The 16,710-nt window shown below is 36.3% G+C and overlaps 1 protein-coding gene across 2 annotated transcripts in view; it reads right to left on the reverse strand.

Moving 5' to 3' along the window:
- Positions 1-14,151: 14,151 nt before the first annotated feature.
- The window catches only part of STK17B (serine/threonine kinase 17b), a 30,480-nt gene continuing 27,921 nt past the window's right edge, over positions 14,152-16,710 (reverse strand). For both annotated transcript variants that reach the window (XM_003990988.5, XM_006935445.4), the window contains exon 8: positions 14,152-16,162. In XM_003990988.5, the coding sequence (XP_003991037.1) occupies positions 15,880-16,162 (283 nt within the window). In that variant the 3' untranslated portion in view covers positions 14,152-15,879. The remainder of the gene's footprint in view (positions 16,163-16,710) is intronic.

Raw genomic sequence — 16,710 nt, forward strand, 5'->3', positions numbered from 1 at the left:
AGTCAGACACTTAACTGACCGAGCCACCCAGGTGGCCCCTTAAACTTGTATAAACTTCTAAGTGCTATTAAAGCAAACAGATAATGGCATTCACCTTATTCACCTGAGAGGGTAACTGTATTAAAATGTACATTTTACTAGTTTTTATCAATTTAATTCCAAATAATACAGAGTGCAATATTTGTTGAAGACACTGTAAACACATAGGATTCTGGTGCCCTAGCAGACATTCTGTATAATACATGAGGTGGTTGTGCACTATTTCAGCGGACAGCTGGGATTTGCAAACTTGCACTCCTGTCCATGGGAAGCACGTGGAAATAATAGGAAGAGCTGACAGATGTAGGTACTTTTGTAGTTGAGTCCAAAATAATAGGGGTAGAAAGCCAACATTCACTGGTATGGGGTGGCCGGCCCTGAATTCCTGCCTCTGCCCTTCAATGGCTGTGTAACCTTGGCCAACTCTCTTAACCCCAGCAAAACAAAGACAACAATCACATTGACCTCTTCCAGAGGTTTTGAGAATTAAATGAGAAAAGGAACAACATGGGTGACAAATAAGCGCTCAGTGACTTCAGCTATAATTCCATCAATCAGTTTATCACGTGGTTGGTACATTTAAAGCCTCCTGCTCAGTCCTACGTGGCCCAACCTGAGGAGGAGGGATGTCAAACAGCAAGATCTGTCAGCAACGGCCAACGTTCCTCAACATTCCCCAGGGAATAGAAAGTGCAATCCATGGAAAGAAATTGAACTTGGAAATGCCCTTGCATTCCTACCTAATTTGTGTGTGTGTGTGTGTGTGTGTGTGTGTGTGTGTGTTTGCCTTAACGGAATCCTGTTGTTAAAAATAAAGTAAACAAATCAGTAGAAGAAAAGAGGCACTGTTCACCATAGCTAATATTGCAAAGCCCTGGGGAGTAATATATCCACTACTTTGTGACCTAGAGCCCTGCAGGGGTTATGCTTCAAGGGATCCTCTTTGAATTGCAGGATTCTTTTTCTCTTCTTTAAACTCGTTCAAACGTTACCAAACTTTTAAGTCCTTGGATGGATAAAAAAATCTCTGAGCAAATTGGTTAGCGCTGCTGAACCCCGGGGGGGGGGGGGGGGGGCGGTGAGTGTCCTAACACAAGGAAGGGCCTGATTTATTCAGAGCACTGAGCACAGAGAACAATGACCACTTTATGTGGTAAAATAATTAACCTGTTAAAACAATGATCACTTACGGGAAAAATGTGAGAAAAGTTTACTTAAACCAGGAAGTCAGTGGTGAGAAGGCACTGTTGCCTTCTTGGAGAATCAGTAATTGAAAACTTCAGCTCCATGCTCCTAAAGTAAAACCCCTTGGTCTTAAGCAGGGCAGAAAAAAAAATCATGTGCTTCCTGAAAAACACAAAAGCTTATTTTTTCAGATCTTAAAAAGAGATGTAATTTAGAAAAGGGATAATCACAAGCAACACTTTCTGCTGAGAACAAAAACCAAAGCAAAAAAATATTTATGGACATTCCCAAGAAACCGCTATGGCAAATCTCGTTGGAACTTTAATTCATGTGGAGACTTTGAAACATCAGCACACAGCAGGAAATGAAAGGGCATTTGAAAAATGAAGGACAACTCCAGTTTCTCCTCTATCCATACCTCCATAAATTGCAAAGAAAGTCCTTATTTTTAGCAAAATTGCTATCACATTTACAAACAGCAGTTCTGGACATGTGTCCCCAGCCCTGTGCCAACATCACTGTATCGCTGTGGATCCAAACCTACCAGAACATTTTGTTTTTCAAAAGTAGTTTTGCCTTAGAATATATTCGCATGGAGAATAGGAAATGAGAACTGTCATGGATAATGACAACTCAGGGCCTGAGAACAAAAGAAATCTGCCAGAGATCTCAAGGGGTGCACTGTGAAGGAAAGTTCCTTTTTAGCTCCCAGTGAATTCCTCAGCAATTAGTGGTTTGTCTTGAAATGATAGCAGTTGCAGGAACTGCGGCCAGAGATCCAGTGCCTGCCTCCATCCTGGGAATATCCTTGGCCCCTGAGCAAAGGAGCTGCATGGAGTTATTGTGGCACAAGGTCTGTTTTTCAAAGCTTTACTGGCCTCTCTTTCAATAATATGTGAAGGAAACAAACAAAAACTAAGCAAAGAAAAATTGTCCTTGATCAGGACTTCATAGATATTTCAAAGTAGAGGGCTGTGCTAATGCTAATACCATAAAGTATTGTTTCTGAACGAGGAAATGTGTTTCAGTATGCCAAGCTACTTCCAAGAAGTATCTTAAACACTTGGGGAAATAAGGTCCAACATAAATGCTTGTGGGATTTTGTAGGTAAGATGACTCTAACTTCCTGGCATGACTCACAAAGATGTAACGAAATGCCATGAAAAACCACATACTTCCAAAATCATGAAAATTTGTTAAAGATAGTATATTATTTTAGTTTTACATTTTTTGTGTTACTGCTGAGACAGCTTTGCCTCCTTCCCCATCAAATGCCTGATTATAGAAGAAATGCATGCTTACTGTAGCCAAATGCAGAGCACGGGGAAAACAGCACCTGTCATTCTGCTGCCCATGTGCTGCCACAACTAACATACCAGAATTTTTTGTCTTGTCTGTTTTCTATACATTTTTAAGTTTATTTATTTTGAGAAAGAGAGAGAGAGAACATGAGAGGGGAAGGTCACAGGGAGAGGGGGAGAGAGAGAGACAGAGAGAGAGAGAGACAGAGAGAGAGAGAGACAGAGAGAGAGAGAGAGAGAATCCCAAGCAGGCTCCACACTCTGTGCTAAGCTAGATGCGGGGCCTATCTCACAACGGTGAGATTATGACCTGAGCTGAAATCAAGAGTCGGATGCTTAACTGACTGAGCCACACAGGCACCCTGTTTTCTACATTTTTGAAACAACATAGTTAAGATTATACTCTGTGTGTGCGTTCATTTGATGCTTCATAGAAGTCTTCCAAGGTCATGGAGAGCACTTCGTAATTATCATTTTCAAGACACCATAATGTTTCACCACATAAATATGCCATAATTTGCTTAACTGAGTTCTGTTATTGTACATTTTGCACATTCTTTTGAACATGTGTATACTGAGGGTTTTCTTATTGCAAATAATGAGGAGATTTTCTTGCCAAAACATACAAAGAATTGTATCTTAGAGTGATTTGTATGTATATGTGTTTATCTCAGTTTTGGGTGCTAACACCAGATATTTTGATCTATCTAATATTTATTTTCTTTGGTGTAGTCTCTCAAAAATGAAGAAGACTTGTTTGTATCTAGAATATATAAAGAACTCCTAAAAATCAATAATAAAAGATAACCCAATTTCAAAATGGGCAAAAGATCTGAGTAGATATTTCTCCAAAGAAGATATACCAGTCGCCGATTAGCGCATGAAAAGAGGCCCAACATCATTAGTAATCACATAAATGCAAATCAAAACCACAAAGAGATATTACTTTATACCCAATTAAAAGGAGCATAAGCAAAAAGGCAATAACAAGTGTAGGGAAGGATGAAAAGAAATTGGAACTCACATAAACTGCTGGTGGGAAACAGTCTGGCAGTTTCTCAATGGTTAAACATAGAATTATCATTTGACTTAGCAATTCCACTCTTAGGTATATACCCAAGAGAAATGAAAACATACACCTACACAAAAACCTGTACATGGTTGCCTAACAGCCAAAACGTGGAAACAACCCAGATGTCCATTAACTAACGAATGGGTCAACAAAATGTGATGTATACATACAAGTAGAATATTATTCAGCAATAAAAAGGAATACAGTACTGATATATGTACGTCATACAGCATGGATGAACCCTGAAAACATTATGCTAAGTGAAAATAGCCAGTCACAAAAGATTGCTTATTTTTGATCTCCTGATATGAAATGCATAGAATAGACAAAGCCATACAGACAGAAAGCACGTTGGTGGTTGCCTAGGGCTCGGAAGGTTGGGAGGAAATAGAGAGTGCCTGTTAACGGGCACAGGGGTTCTATGTGGGGAGATGGAGGAATTAGTGTTAACGGTTGCACAGTTTTGTACATATATGAAAAACCATTAATTTTACACTTTAAATAAGTGGATGAGATTTCAATAGAGTTGTTATTTAAAAAGGAAAATCTTAGCACACTATGGGAAATATTCAGACACTGGCTCAATTTCCACATTTTAAAAGGTACCAATAATGGAGCCACCAGATTCTTGGAAATATAGTTTTCCTGGCTGCAAAGCACCTTTTGGTATCAAATTTCTCTATATGTACTTGAGAGGATCTTGTAGTCACAGGAGATAATTACTGAAGTTTCTAGTCAGGTTTCAGATGGTTAACTCATAAATGCCTGCCTTTTTAAGAACAGAGTTAGGCTTCCTGAGTGAAACTGAAATTATTTTTGAGAGAAATTAATCTAATTCACAGGCTTTTACTGTAAGTTCGAAGCAAATGTGAGCTTTCTTTATCTAGGGACTGGAATAAGATTTACTTACATTTGAATCTCAGATATTGCAAACATTTTGAAAAAACTCTCTATAAATCTCACATATTAGAGAGATCATTTCCATTTCTAACTTTCCTAAGAATAAATGGGCTCTGGACACTTTGATTTACTTGGCATTTGTTTATTTTTTCACGAGCATTTTTGACAGCTCACAAATGACACCTATTTGTGTAGTCACACAAATGGGGACAGAGTGTGGGAGTGACAAGGGTATAGAGGAACATGAGGGATCATAAATATTTCTGTGGTTATTTTCAGAGAATGTAAGCTGCCACTAAGGTTAACTTTCAAAGCTTAATACTAGTCATCTTCACTTTTGCGTGAATTTATTTCAGATCTTTTCTGGGAAGAGATTTTCACAAGAGGAAGAGAACCTCAGCACACAGCCTTAAAGGAGTTGGGAAGGGGGGCATGAATAAAAGCAGGAAATGTGATACAGAAACAGAGACATGTTTTACCTACCACCACTTCTGCAGAGCTGCCCATGAACTTGCCAGTACCCTACCCCCAACCCTGTTTTAAGTAATTGTTCCTCTCTGTTGACAGGAATGTGGGTATTCTATTAAAAAGACATTTTGAATCCCTTCCATTCTTCCTCCAATCACTTCTCTCCATTCTATCTTACCTCTTCCCCCCCCCCAAATTATGTCTACTAAAGACATGGCTTCAAAGCAAGTTAATATGACTCTAATACGGAGACCTGAATTGTGGAAGGCTTTGTAGGGCATGACTCAATTTCACTTCCCTACTCCAAGCTAGTAACCTCATTCAATCAGCTGTACAATGACAATACCTCAATTTATATCTCTATTGCTGGCTACACCTGAAAGCTCCAAATCTATATAACCAAAAAAACCATTATCATGGTCCACACATCCAACACTGAGTTCAGCTTCCCCTCAGACCTGCTTCCCTCTCCAGCGTTCCCTTGTTTTACTATATGGACAACCATTGAAATGGCTGCTCAAAAGAACAATTTGAGAACCATCCTTTATAAGCTTCCTCATCTTACACATCCAAGTAATGAGGGAACTCTATCAGTCCTCTCAAGTCTCACTTGAATCTGTCCATTTCTCTTGGCTTCCTAAGCCATCACCATCTCTTGCCAGGACAAATGAAATAATCCTCCTAAGTGGGCCTTCAGATTGACCCCCTTTCAATACACCCTCCACACAATATCCAAGCAACAATCCTTCTAAAACCCAAAATAGAATTATGTGCAACTCTCACTTAAAGCTTTTCAATGGTACCCTGTGACCTTAAAGTAAAAGACCAACTGGCTAACATAGCCCCTGCCCACCTCTCCCGTCTCTTATGTCACCTGTCTGGAGATCTTCCAGTTCCTTGAATGGGCCGGGCATTTCCTGCCTCAGAGCCAATTCTGCCTGGAGAAGACCTTCATTTGAAGGCTATCTTTTCAAAGAAGGTTTCTCAGATATTAGAGATCAAGAAATATGTAAGACTCATACCAATATCTGCTCCACATGTAGTAAATTGTGTGTCGATACAGGCCATCTTACAGTACCTATTTGGACACTACCAATGGCTAACTAGGAAACACTAGTGAATTATTTATGTTTCTCTTTTCTATTTAGCAAATACTACATTCTGTAATGCTTTCAGTATTGCAATTTAGGTTATTCTATCCTAACTTTGACTTTATGGTACACTTAAAATTTTTAATCAAAAAGTATATAAATTAAAATTTAGATCCTTACATTTTTTTAAGTGATAGATTCCAATCACTTTCTCCTAGCGTTTTTTTTTTTTTTTCATTTAATCCTGGAAAATTTAATTCAAATACGCTGTGATAGAGAGGATACAGGCAGCATTTGAAGCCAGATGGACTTGAGCTCAAATCCCCAAGTACGGTACTTAGCTAACTTTGAAAACTGCTTAACCTCTTGGAGTCTCAGTTCTTTACCTACAATGTGGGGATATTCAGGGTTGTTGCGAAGATTAAATGAGACAGCATGAATAAAGGAGCCAAATATAATTCCTGACTCATAGCGGACCCTTAGCAGACTTTATTCTTCCTCATTTACTTTACGTCCCATATATCTCTGGATACAGGCACACCGGCAGGTGGTATTTTTTACACAGACCCACAAGCACCCATTTTATAAACACATGCTGTAAAGACCTTCCAAAATTGATACTTAGACACAATGTTGTGGGACTATTTGTGTGCGTTGTTTGGGACACTGGAGCAAAGCCAAAGTAATTAAATCTCTTACAAATTTAGTAATATAAAAGGCCCCAGGCATTGGCCATTGTAATTATTCTATTTCTGGGAAGAAAAGAGACAGGTTCATTTGCAGTATCCCATGCTTAATCATTAGTATTAAATGAATTCAGACCAGAACTAATCAAAGAAGCAAACAACTGATTACTGCTGTTTTGTAAAATAAAGAAGTAATTGATGTTCACACAGGTTAAAATGGCCAAAAAGGCCTTTAAATAAATGGTTCAGCTTTTTTTCTCCCTTTATAGCTGGTTTTCAATGGTCTTTAGTCTGTGATTACTTAAATATTCATTTATTTCAGAAGCCTTTTTGTGCAAATCCCAATTAAAAAACCAATCACGTTCTTAATAAATTGGGCTAACAACTTCTTTCGAAGGAAGAAACAAATCACAATGTTTCATCATAAAATTTGACTTCACATGACTATCTAGGCAGTTAATTCAATTATAATCAGGAAAGATCATGAAGCCTCATAGATTTATTCATTATGACTGAGTTACAAGGAAAGGAAGGGCTCTGATATGCCTTATATGACATGGAGAATCTGTTATGCTTTATTTGTTTAATCATTCTATGTCATAATTTTCTCCACATACATCTTGCATTCATTTGTTTACTATTCAGTATAACTAGAGTGCACATTTACAATTGTGTCTGTATTTGGTGACCCAGTTGCATTTTACAATCTGGCTAGCAATATTGGTATAATTAGCATATATCTTTCTTTTGGCTTTTCAAAGGGGTATTACAGTCACTAAATTTAAATTCCAGTGGTGAGCCACAGAAGGTGGAATCTTTCCTACTAATTATAAAATAATGCCTTTTTTTGCTTATTCTGAAAGTTGACCACACTATAGGGTTAGCATAGGACCTAAATGTGAGAGATTATTCATTTAATTCTACCCACACTTGCACCCACCCTGCCTATTAGTGAGATTCTTTAACAGTTTTCATAGTAATATATTTTAAAGAAAAGGACTTAGTCAATTTCAATAAAATGGAAGATCTATTTGTTTTCTATAAGTAAAACTTCTACTATTATAAAAAGAAGATAGAAAATTGTGTGTGTGCATAGTGAGGAAAAAAGTGTTAGAACATCTCTATTCTTACAGGAAAGCTTTGATAAATAAGGAAGAATCCAGAAGATACAGAAAGGCCCAGGATGCTTGATTTTCTGTGTCAACTTGACAGGGCTAAGGGAAGCCCAGATAGCTGGTAAAACATTATTTCTGAGTGTGTCTGTCAGGGTGTTTCTGGAAGAGATTAGCATTTGAATTGGTAGAGCGAGTAAAGGACACCCTTTACCCACTCTTCCCAAAGCAGGTGGGCATCATTCAATTAGTTGAGGGCTTGAATAGAAGAAAAAAAAAAAGGCACAGAAAGGGAACATTTTCTCTCTTTGCTTGAGCTGGGATATCCATCTTCTCTGGCCCTCAACATTGACCCTTCTGGTTTGTTGGCCTTCAAATTTGGGCTAGGATTTGTATCACCAGCTTTCCTGGCTCTCCAGCTTACAGACAGCAGATCATAGAACTTCTCTGCCTCCATAATCAGGTGAGCCATTTCCTATAATGAATTTCTTCTTATATATTTCTACATATCCGTGTACATCCTATCCTATACCTAATACAAGGCTTTTGCATTTAGTTGTGGAAATGCAAATAGTCTCATTTAGATAAAATAAGTCTCATTTAGATAAAAAAATAAGTCTGTCCTTCTCAGACTCTTCTCCAGCTCTTGTGAGCTGATTCTTACAAAGTAACTTGAATTCTATTCCTGGATAAGCCGGATATTTAGACATTCTTGGACTGTATCGCTATAGCATCTGGTACAGTGCTTTCCAAGTACATGTCCATGGATACCATCCAGAGAGATGTTAACATGATCAAAGCGATTATAGCACACACTACACATAGGTTCCCGGAGTAAATTAAAGCCTCCAAGGAATCCTGCAGTAAGAATGCATGTTTAGCACTGTTGAACTGGTGTTTCTAAAACCCAGTTGGGTATATATGCTTTCTTCCTTTGCCTGACACCTAATGACATTATGAGGAATTCAAGTTTGGAAAATATTGATGATTGTGCCAATTAAAATGCTTTCAGTTGTAGGCCGCATAGGTGGCTCAGTTTGTTGGGCATCTGACTTTTGATTTAGGCTCAGGTCATGATATCATTGTTCATGGGATTGAGCCGCATCAGATTTGGGATTCTCTCTCTCCCTCTCCCCTACTCATGTGTGCACTCACTCGCTCATTCTCTCTCTCTCAAAATAAATAAACTTTAAAAAATGCTTTCAGCCACAAATAACAGAAAACCCAAAATAGAGTGGCTTAACCAAATACGACATTTATAAAAATCACAAACTGAAAAATTGAGAAGGAAATGACTGCTGCTCTTACTTCAGTGACTTCAGGGAACAATAATGTCAGGATTCCCTTGTCCCTTCGTTCATAATTAAAAAATGGTGGAAACAGTTCTCATCCAAGATGGCAGAGAGCTTGGGACTGTCAGCATTTCTTGCTTTCATCCAGAACTCAAAAGCATTTCAGAAACCACCCAGCAGACTTCCAGTTTGTCCCTGCTCCAAGTGAGCTGAATGCATTCTAAGGGAGGAAGGCAATCGAGAAAGACACTGGCTCTGGCTGGTGGGTTAGCCAATCTCATTCCTTCATCAATGGTAGGGTTACTTTTAGAGACTTGCATTGTAGTTGCATGCCCTCAGCTTCCACCAAGGGATACTGTCAGAACCAATGATATGAAGCCTCCTGATGTTTTTCCAGTAGAAGCATTCCCCTCATGAGGATGTTGTCCAAAGTAAGAGAATATGCTCTAATGTGATCCACATGAGAACCTCCTCTCAGGCTCAATGCTATCTTCTCCTTCTCTGCCATGCTCATTCCAGCGACAATGTTTAACCCACACAGCATTTTTAGTTCTACCTTAGCCCTACAGGCCACATTGCTGCTGTTGGACCATTCTCTACAAGGTCCCACAATATTCAATGTGCATGGGGAACTAGGCAAGTTTCTTATTGCTCTAAGACCTATAGATCTTTCTCCTTGTCACCTTCTGAGCCTTTTCCACTCTTCAAACTCTATTCTTCTCAACGCACTTTAGTATTTGCAAATAACAAATACTTAAATACAAATACTTAAATAATACCCTGGAACAGAGTTTTGGGGTTTATTTTTGAGTGCTACCATATATGTCCCTGACATAAAGAAGCAGTCTCCTGATATAAAAGGAATATAGGCAGAAATGACAAATTAGTACTATAAAAATTGTTTTGCCACACACTACACAATTAACTACTTAATAACAAAATAAGATGTTTGGTATTTAATGTCTGTCTCTCCTGATTGCTGCATTCATTTGACCAATACTGTTGACCAACTCTGTCCTCACCTTTCGCCAAATTTTTACTCTTCCTACCACACCCACCTCTATTTCCTTTACTCTCAGCAGACCACTAGCTGCAGTCTTCTTAGGAGAAATAGATTATCCTGTCCCTTCACACCTCTATTGTCACCCATTTTCTTTTTCTTCGTTTTTTGTTGGGAGACAGTTTTTATTCTAGTCAAAGCTGACCCTTGCATTTGTGCTTGTGAACTCATCACTTTCTCTGTCATTTTGTATCATCAATCATCTTGCACTCTTATGCAGTTCAACTGTTGCCTCCATGTAGACTTCTCTCCTTTGCCTATTAACGTCTTTAAGTCTTCCCCATCTTAAAACATTTTTAAAAATATGTTTCAAGCTATTGTTCTCCTCCCTTCCCCCTAGATTTCTTGGAAGACCAAAAATACCTGTGGTCTCTACTTTCTATTTTCTCAGCTAGTTGCAAACTTACCTTTCTAGAAAATTCATTATACCCAATGACTACTCAGTCTTCTTCCTCTTGGGTACCTGCTAGACAAAGTGAGTGCCAACAAGGCTCACTTCCCTGTGTCTTTCTGGCTCTACTCTCATTTTAATCATTCTAGAGCTAAGAGAATTAGTATGATAATCTAGATTGGGGTCAAGAAACTAAATGTTGCCCATCATCTGTTTTTACAAATGAAGTTTTACTGCCACAGCCATTTGCTTGCATATTGTTCATGGCTGTTTGCATGCTCTAAGAGCAAAATTGACTAGTTGTGACAAGACACCAGCCTGCAAAGCCTACAGTATTTTTTTTTTAACATTTATTTTTGAGAGACAGAGAGACAGGGGGTGAGTAGGGGAGGGGCAGAGACAGACACAGAAATGGAAGACACAGGATTGGAAGCAGGCTCCAGGCTCTGAGCTGTCAGCACAAAGCCCAACACAGGGCTTGAACTCACGAACTGTGAGATCATGACCTGAACCGAAGTTGGATGCTCAACTGACTGAGCCACCCAGGCGACCCAAACCTACAGTATTTAATAATTGGCCCTTTTTAGAAAAAGTTTGCTGACCTCTTTCTAGATGACCTACTCAATCTAGATCTAGATGAAAGAACACCAGTGAGAATCAAGAGAAAATAAGTGTAAGATATATAAAAAGACTTTATTGATAGAAATTAATGACTCTTAGAAGAGGTGCAGTAAGGAAACAAAATTTTTAGAATGACACCTAGAGATACCCAGTTGTGATGTGTGAGTAAACAGTGCTGTGTTAACTAAGGGAGGTAACAGGAAGCCAATTAGTTTGGGTGAGGAGGTGATACAGAAAGGGAGTATATGATCATTTTACTTAGAGCTATTTTACATTTGAGTATTCTTACACCCAAATAAGGATAATATGTATAACTTCAGTGTCCAGGAGGAAAAAGGGGCTAAAGAGAAAAGTTTGGGAATGCCATTGTGTCAGAAAAAGAAAACATGGAACTTGAAAAGAAAGTGCTCACAATTTAAAAAGTTCCAACACATCAATTTTTCCTTCCTCAGACTCAGTTAAGTTCTGCACAACATTTCTCTCTTATCACACTTCATACTTTTTATGTGATTTTAGCAATGTAGAGTTGACCCTCTTTATTCATGAACTCCATATTTGTGAACTTACATACTTGCTAAACATACATACTTACACACATACCTTGCTAAAATGTATTTGTAACCCCAAATTAACATGCACAGTACTTTCACAATCATTTGGAGATATGATCAAAGTGGTAAAAAATTTGAGATGCCTGACACGCGTTTCCATCTCAGGGTGAGCAAAGTGATGCTCTTATTTCAACTCTCAAACTGTAAGACAAATGTCCATTTTCTAGTCTATTTAGTGTCATGCCTTCTGCATTTTGGGGCTTTTTGTTGGTATTTAAAATGTCCCAAATCATAATTTTGAAGTGCTCTGTAGTTATGTTCCTATAAGCACAGGGCTGCAATGTGCCTTATGTGTTATTAGATGAGCTTCATTCAGGTATGAGTTATAGTGCTGCTGGTGTGAAGTCAATGTTAATGAATCAACAATATATATTAAATAAGATCCTTTTAAATAAAAACCTACATAAAACAAGGTTATGCACTGATTAGTTGGCAAAAATGTTATAAACAGAAGCTTGTAGGAACCTAACCCTGTATTTCCTCTATCAATGTGTTAGTATTCACTGGAATAGAACTACAGTAAGTGATGTGATTGTACCTTAGTACATAATCAGATTATACATTTCTTAAAGAATCCCTTATTCATCTTTTTTAAAAAGTCAATTTATTTAAACTAAAAACAAAGACACAACAGGAACAGTTCACCCATTTCTGGGTAAATAAAAATCCCTTATTCATCCTTATGCAACATGTAGTACACTGCCACTTACTAACATTTTCTGAAAGTATCTAGTTATTACCAGAGAATAGACTTGTTTTCAAATTTACGTGGCTTTTTAACAGACAGGATCTAATAAACACATATGTACTGGAAAGGAGTTCAAAAATGACATGTGTCAAGGCTCGGACCTCCAGGCAAGGAAGTTTGCTTAACAAACTCAGAAATACTTTAAAGCAAAAGACAGTCACAAATGTAAAAAAGCACTTTTTAATTTTAACCAAAAGGATCAAGTTGATATATATATGTGTGTGTGTATATATATATACATATATATATACACACATACTTTTTTTCTGAAGTATTTATAATAATGTCAGTCAGTATGCTTAAGCAACACAGTTATTTAATGAAAGTTAAGATGGGCAGTTGTAATTTGTGTGAAATTTACAATTAGAATTTAAACTTCTTTAAAGTCTTATAAAATTCTAAATTGATAATAATTCTCCAAATTGGAAGTCAGATAACTTAATTTTAATACAATTTGAAATTAAAGAACAATTGTTTACACAACAACAAATAAAGACAAGTTTCCAAGACAGATATAAAAATCTAAATTCAAAAATAAACAGAAGAAATGTAAACAGTTATAAGATATCAATTTATAAATGTTGTTCAGAGCAAAGCTATTCAAAGTCTGGTCCATGAGCTCTTAGCAACCCATCCCAAATGAAAGAAAAAACTTGTGCCAGAATAAAAATGAACTATATCATTAATCAGCTGACTTTTTATAACAAGACTTTCTTTAAAGGAAGCAATGTTTTGATGTACCTTCTGGGACAGGCGCCTAATCTCATTACAGACTGCAGAACACATACTGCTTACTTCTTTAAAGTGCCCCTATAAATTTACTGCTCAGAGTTAACTTGACCGTGGGGAAAAAATTAAATTGACAATTATAACTGTCATCTGTACTTTATTTTTTAATCCTATCTGTCCAAAAAGCAAAGTTATTAAACTTTATAAACACACCACAATTTAACATTAATTTTCAGATGTGTTTAAGCATTACTGACATCTGGTCACCTCAGAGGGGCTAAGATTCTTGCTTTAATGAGATACATCATCTACTTTTGATATTTGTTTTCAACCTTGGGAGAAAAAGAATAAGAATTGAGTCATTTGTCAACAAGTTCTCCCTAAATACTGGTTTAATTTATTTTCACATTTCAAACAGTGAAAATATTTAAATTAACCTTTATGAAAAAAAACTGAATTTGTATGCTGTTTGTGCAACTCCTTGTTGCGTTTTTATAATAAAAATTGCTAGGAAAAAAGGTATGGAAATTTACAACTCTGTGTATTCTAGTAACTAAGGGGCAGCAGATGAACTATTTTAAGATTCTTCATATTAAAAGAAAACTGGCATAAAATATTTTTTAAGAATCAGCTTATAATTTAAAATTCAAACATTTTTTATTTTTAATTTTTACTATGGCATAATTCCTCTAGAAATTTAAAAATAAAATATGATCTTTTGTAAAAATCCTCTTTCACCAATGGCTTGCTAAATTTTACCTGCATTAGCTTAACATGGAAGGCAAATAACTAGACAATCTACAATTTAGAAAAAACTCATCAGTTTTAGATATACAAGAGCCCAATTTAGCTTCTGCAATGGCTAGTTTATTGAACCAACAAAGTATTTCTTAAAGAATTTAAATGTATATTTACATGTCCATAAGAAGAGAGCTCCTTTGGCACCTGAGTTGAACACAATATAGTACAGCAAAGAATCTCTAAGAGAAAGTTGTCTAAAGACTATATATTTTATCTATCTATACATAAATATATACACCTATACATATACACATATACACACACAAGTAGAAATAACTTTTTCTTTAAGGCATGCTAAAGATTTAAAAGGAATTCAACATTTAGTCAAATAAAGTGAACTGATGGCTATTAAAAACAGTTTTAAGTTATTTGGAGTCTTATCAAATTTCAGAAAGTTAAAGACTTTACAGTAATATGTAATTCAAGGGGGGAAAACTCAAGAATTTTTTTTGTCAAAATATAATTTAATTTGATATAGTAACACGATCATGAGGTAATTATCCTAACATGATAATATAACAGAATTTTTGATAGTAACCAGGTGCGAAATCATCAAAGATAACCATAAAAGGAGTGAACTTCCCTTTATTATCACTAAACAGTCACCAGCCACCCTTCTGTCCTTAGACTCTTGCATTGGTTCCAACAAAAGACCATTATAAGGCCATCCTGCAGATGGCCCTCTGCTGGGCCTCACCACTCACTGGAATTTTACCTAAGAACTTTAGAAGCGCATAATGTCATCAGGTTTTATGATCACATCCACCTTGCTGTTGTGGACTCTGGCACTGTGTTAACAGTCTTACTGGTACTGTGATATTTTTTTATGTACACTTTTAGAACTCTGAATGACTGGCTTATATCCTAAGACTTAGAAAACATCTAAAATTCTGTAAGTTGCTGAAATAAGTCAGCATTTTCTTCTACGCTCAATTAATAAATATGTTTGGCCACCCAAAATAGAGTACATGCAGTCTTACTTAAGTATCTTCTACTTCAGAAATTCTGGAAAATGAAAATCCTCTACACTTGTGTACAATCTAAGTCTCCATCTTTCAGTCCTTATTAAATCTGAAGTATGATGAGAGAGGGTAAGACATTTGAGTCAAAAAAAAAAAAATGATACCATGCTGCTTTTTTTTTTTTTCCTCCAACTTGTATAGAATATCCCTAATTGGGTTTCTAATTTCCCTCTTTGCTCTGGTTAAAGGACTTGTCTCATGTAGCAGATCATATATCCTGGAAATCTTAGGCAGTTTCAAAATATTTGTGATTGAAATATTTTCAAATATAAAATATCCCACATCTATAAAAATAGTAAATATTCTTGCTTAAACTTGACATTGTTATCCTAATAAAATTTTGTCAGTAGAGGCATGTATATAGAACTTACCTCATAGAACCTATTGAATTCAAATGTCTTCATTTTGTTCAGTTTTATATCAACCATAATATAAACCCGAATCAATGTTTTCCTCACCTGTAAAATATTTTGATAAATCCATTTGAACTTGAATTCTTCAATTAACATGTAAACTCACATGCATAGCTTTATTTTGGTCATATATTTAAATATTTTCTTCTCTGAAGAGTTAGTATCTCAGAACAGGAAACGAAATTATGCTTGTTACTAATAATTTGGCATTAAAACACTTCTATGCAAAAGTGCATTTACAAAATAAACATGCCATAAATGAAGCTACAAACCACAATCTCACATCGGAGTAGATTTCAAATTCCAAATTCAGTCCAGTAAGTCAAAGAGAAAAGTGCTAACACAGCAAATCTGAAACAAGTTCATGGGGATTGGGCAATGAGTTATCAAAGCGAAATCTTTTGGAAACCATGCTGCTATCCTCTGGAATATTCTCTTTGTCTTCTCGATCACTACAGGTTCCATTACAAGAGGATTTAGAAGTTTTGTCTTCAGAGGACCTTAATGAATGATCCTGACTTTGAGAGGAAGTGGAAGATTCTTCAGGGTGAAATAAGTTTCCAAAGTCCCACTGCTGTAGCCAAGAATGAGACAGGCAGATTTCTGCTGTGGGTCTTTTCCTTTGAAAAGAAAGCATCAAGTGAAAATGGAGAACTAAAAATCAAGTTGGAAACATCTGCAGTTTGATACACTATAGACTTATTTTTTTAATTTATTATGAAAATAACACATATTCATAGTATAGAGGGAATAACAATACCAAAATTGTAGTACCTAGAGTTTCTTTAATATTGACATGTGCTGAAAATTCAATTCATCATGGAGCTTACAGGTAAGACTAGACAAAAAGCTTGAGGACATATGTTAAGCCTCGCAAGTAAAAATTAGTAAAATTATAAAATTCCTTGGGTTAAAGAGATAAAGACATGAAACTATGAAGGAAAACATGTAATTTATAATCTATTATTCTGTGTTCTTAAAAGCAATACTGTTAAATCTCAAAAATACAGGCTGCTCTTGAATGATGTTTATCCAGTATTTTGAGTTTTTACATTTTGCTTTCTCTTTTGAAAATAATATGGTCAAATATCACAATTTTTCAAAAGTTAGGAAAATACCTATCTATAGTCAGACCTACAACCTTAACACAATCACCATTTCCATTACA

Source organism: Felis catus, chromosome C1 (assembly GCF_018350175.1).
Source record: "Felis catus isolate Fca126 chromosome C1, F.catus_Fca126_mat1.0, whole genome shotgun sequence".
NCBI lineage: Eukaryota > Metazoa > Chordata > Mammalia > Carnivora > Felidae > Felis > Felis catus.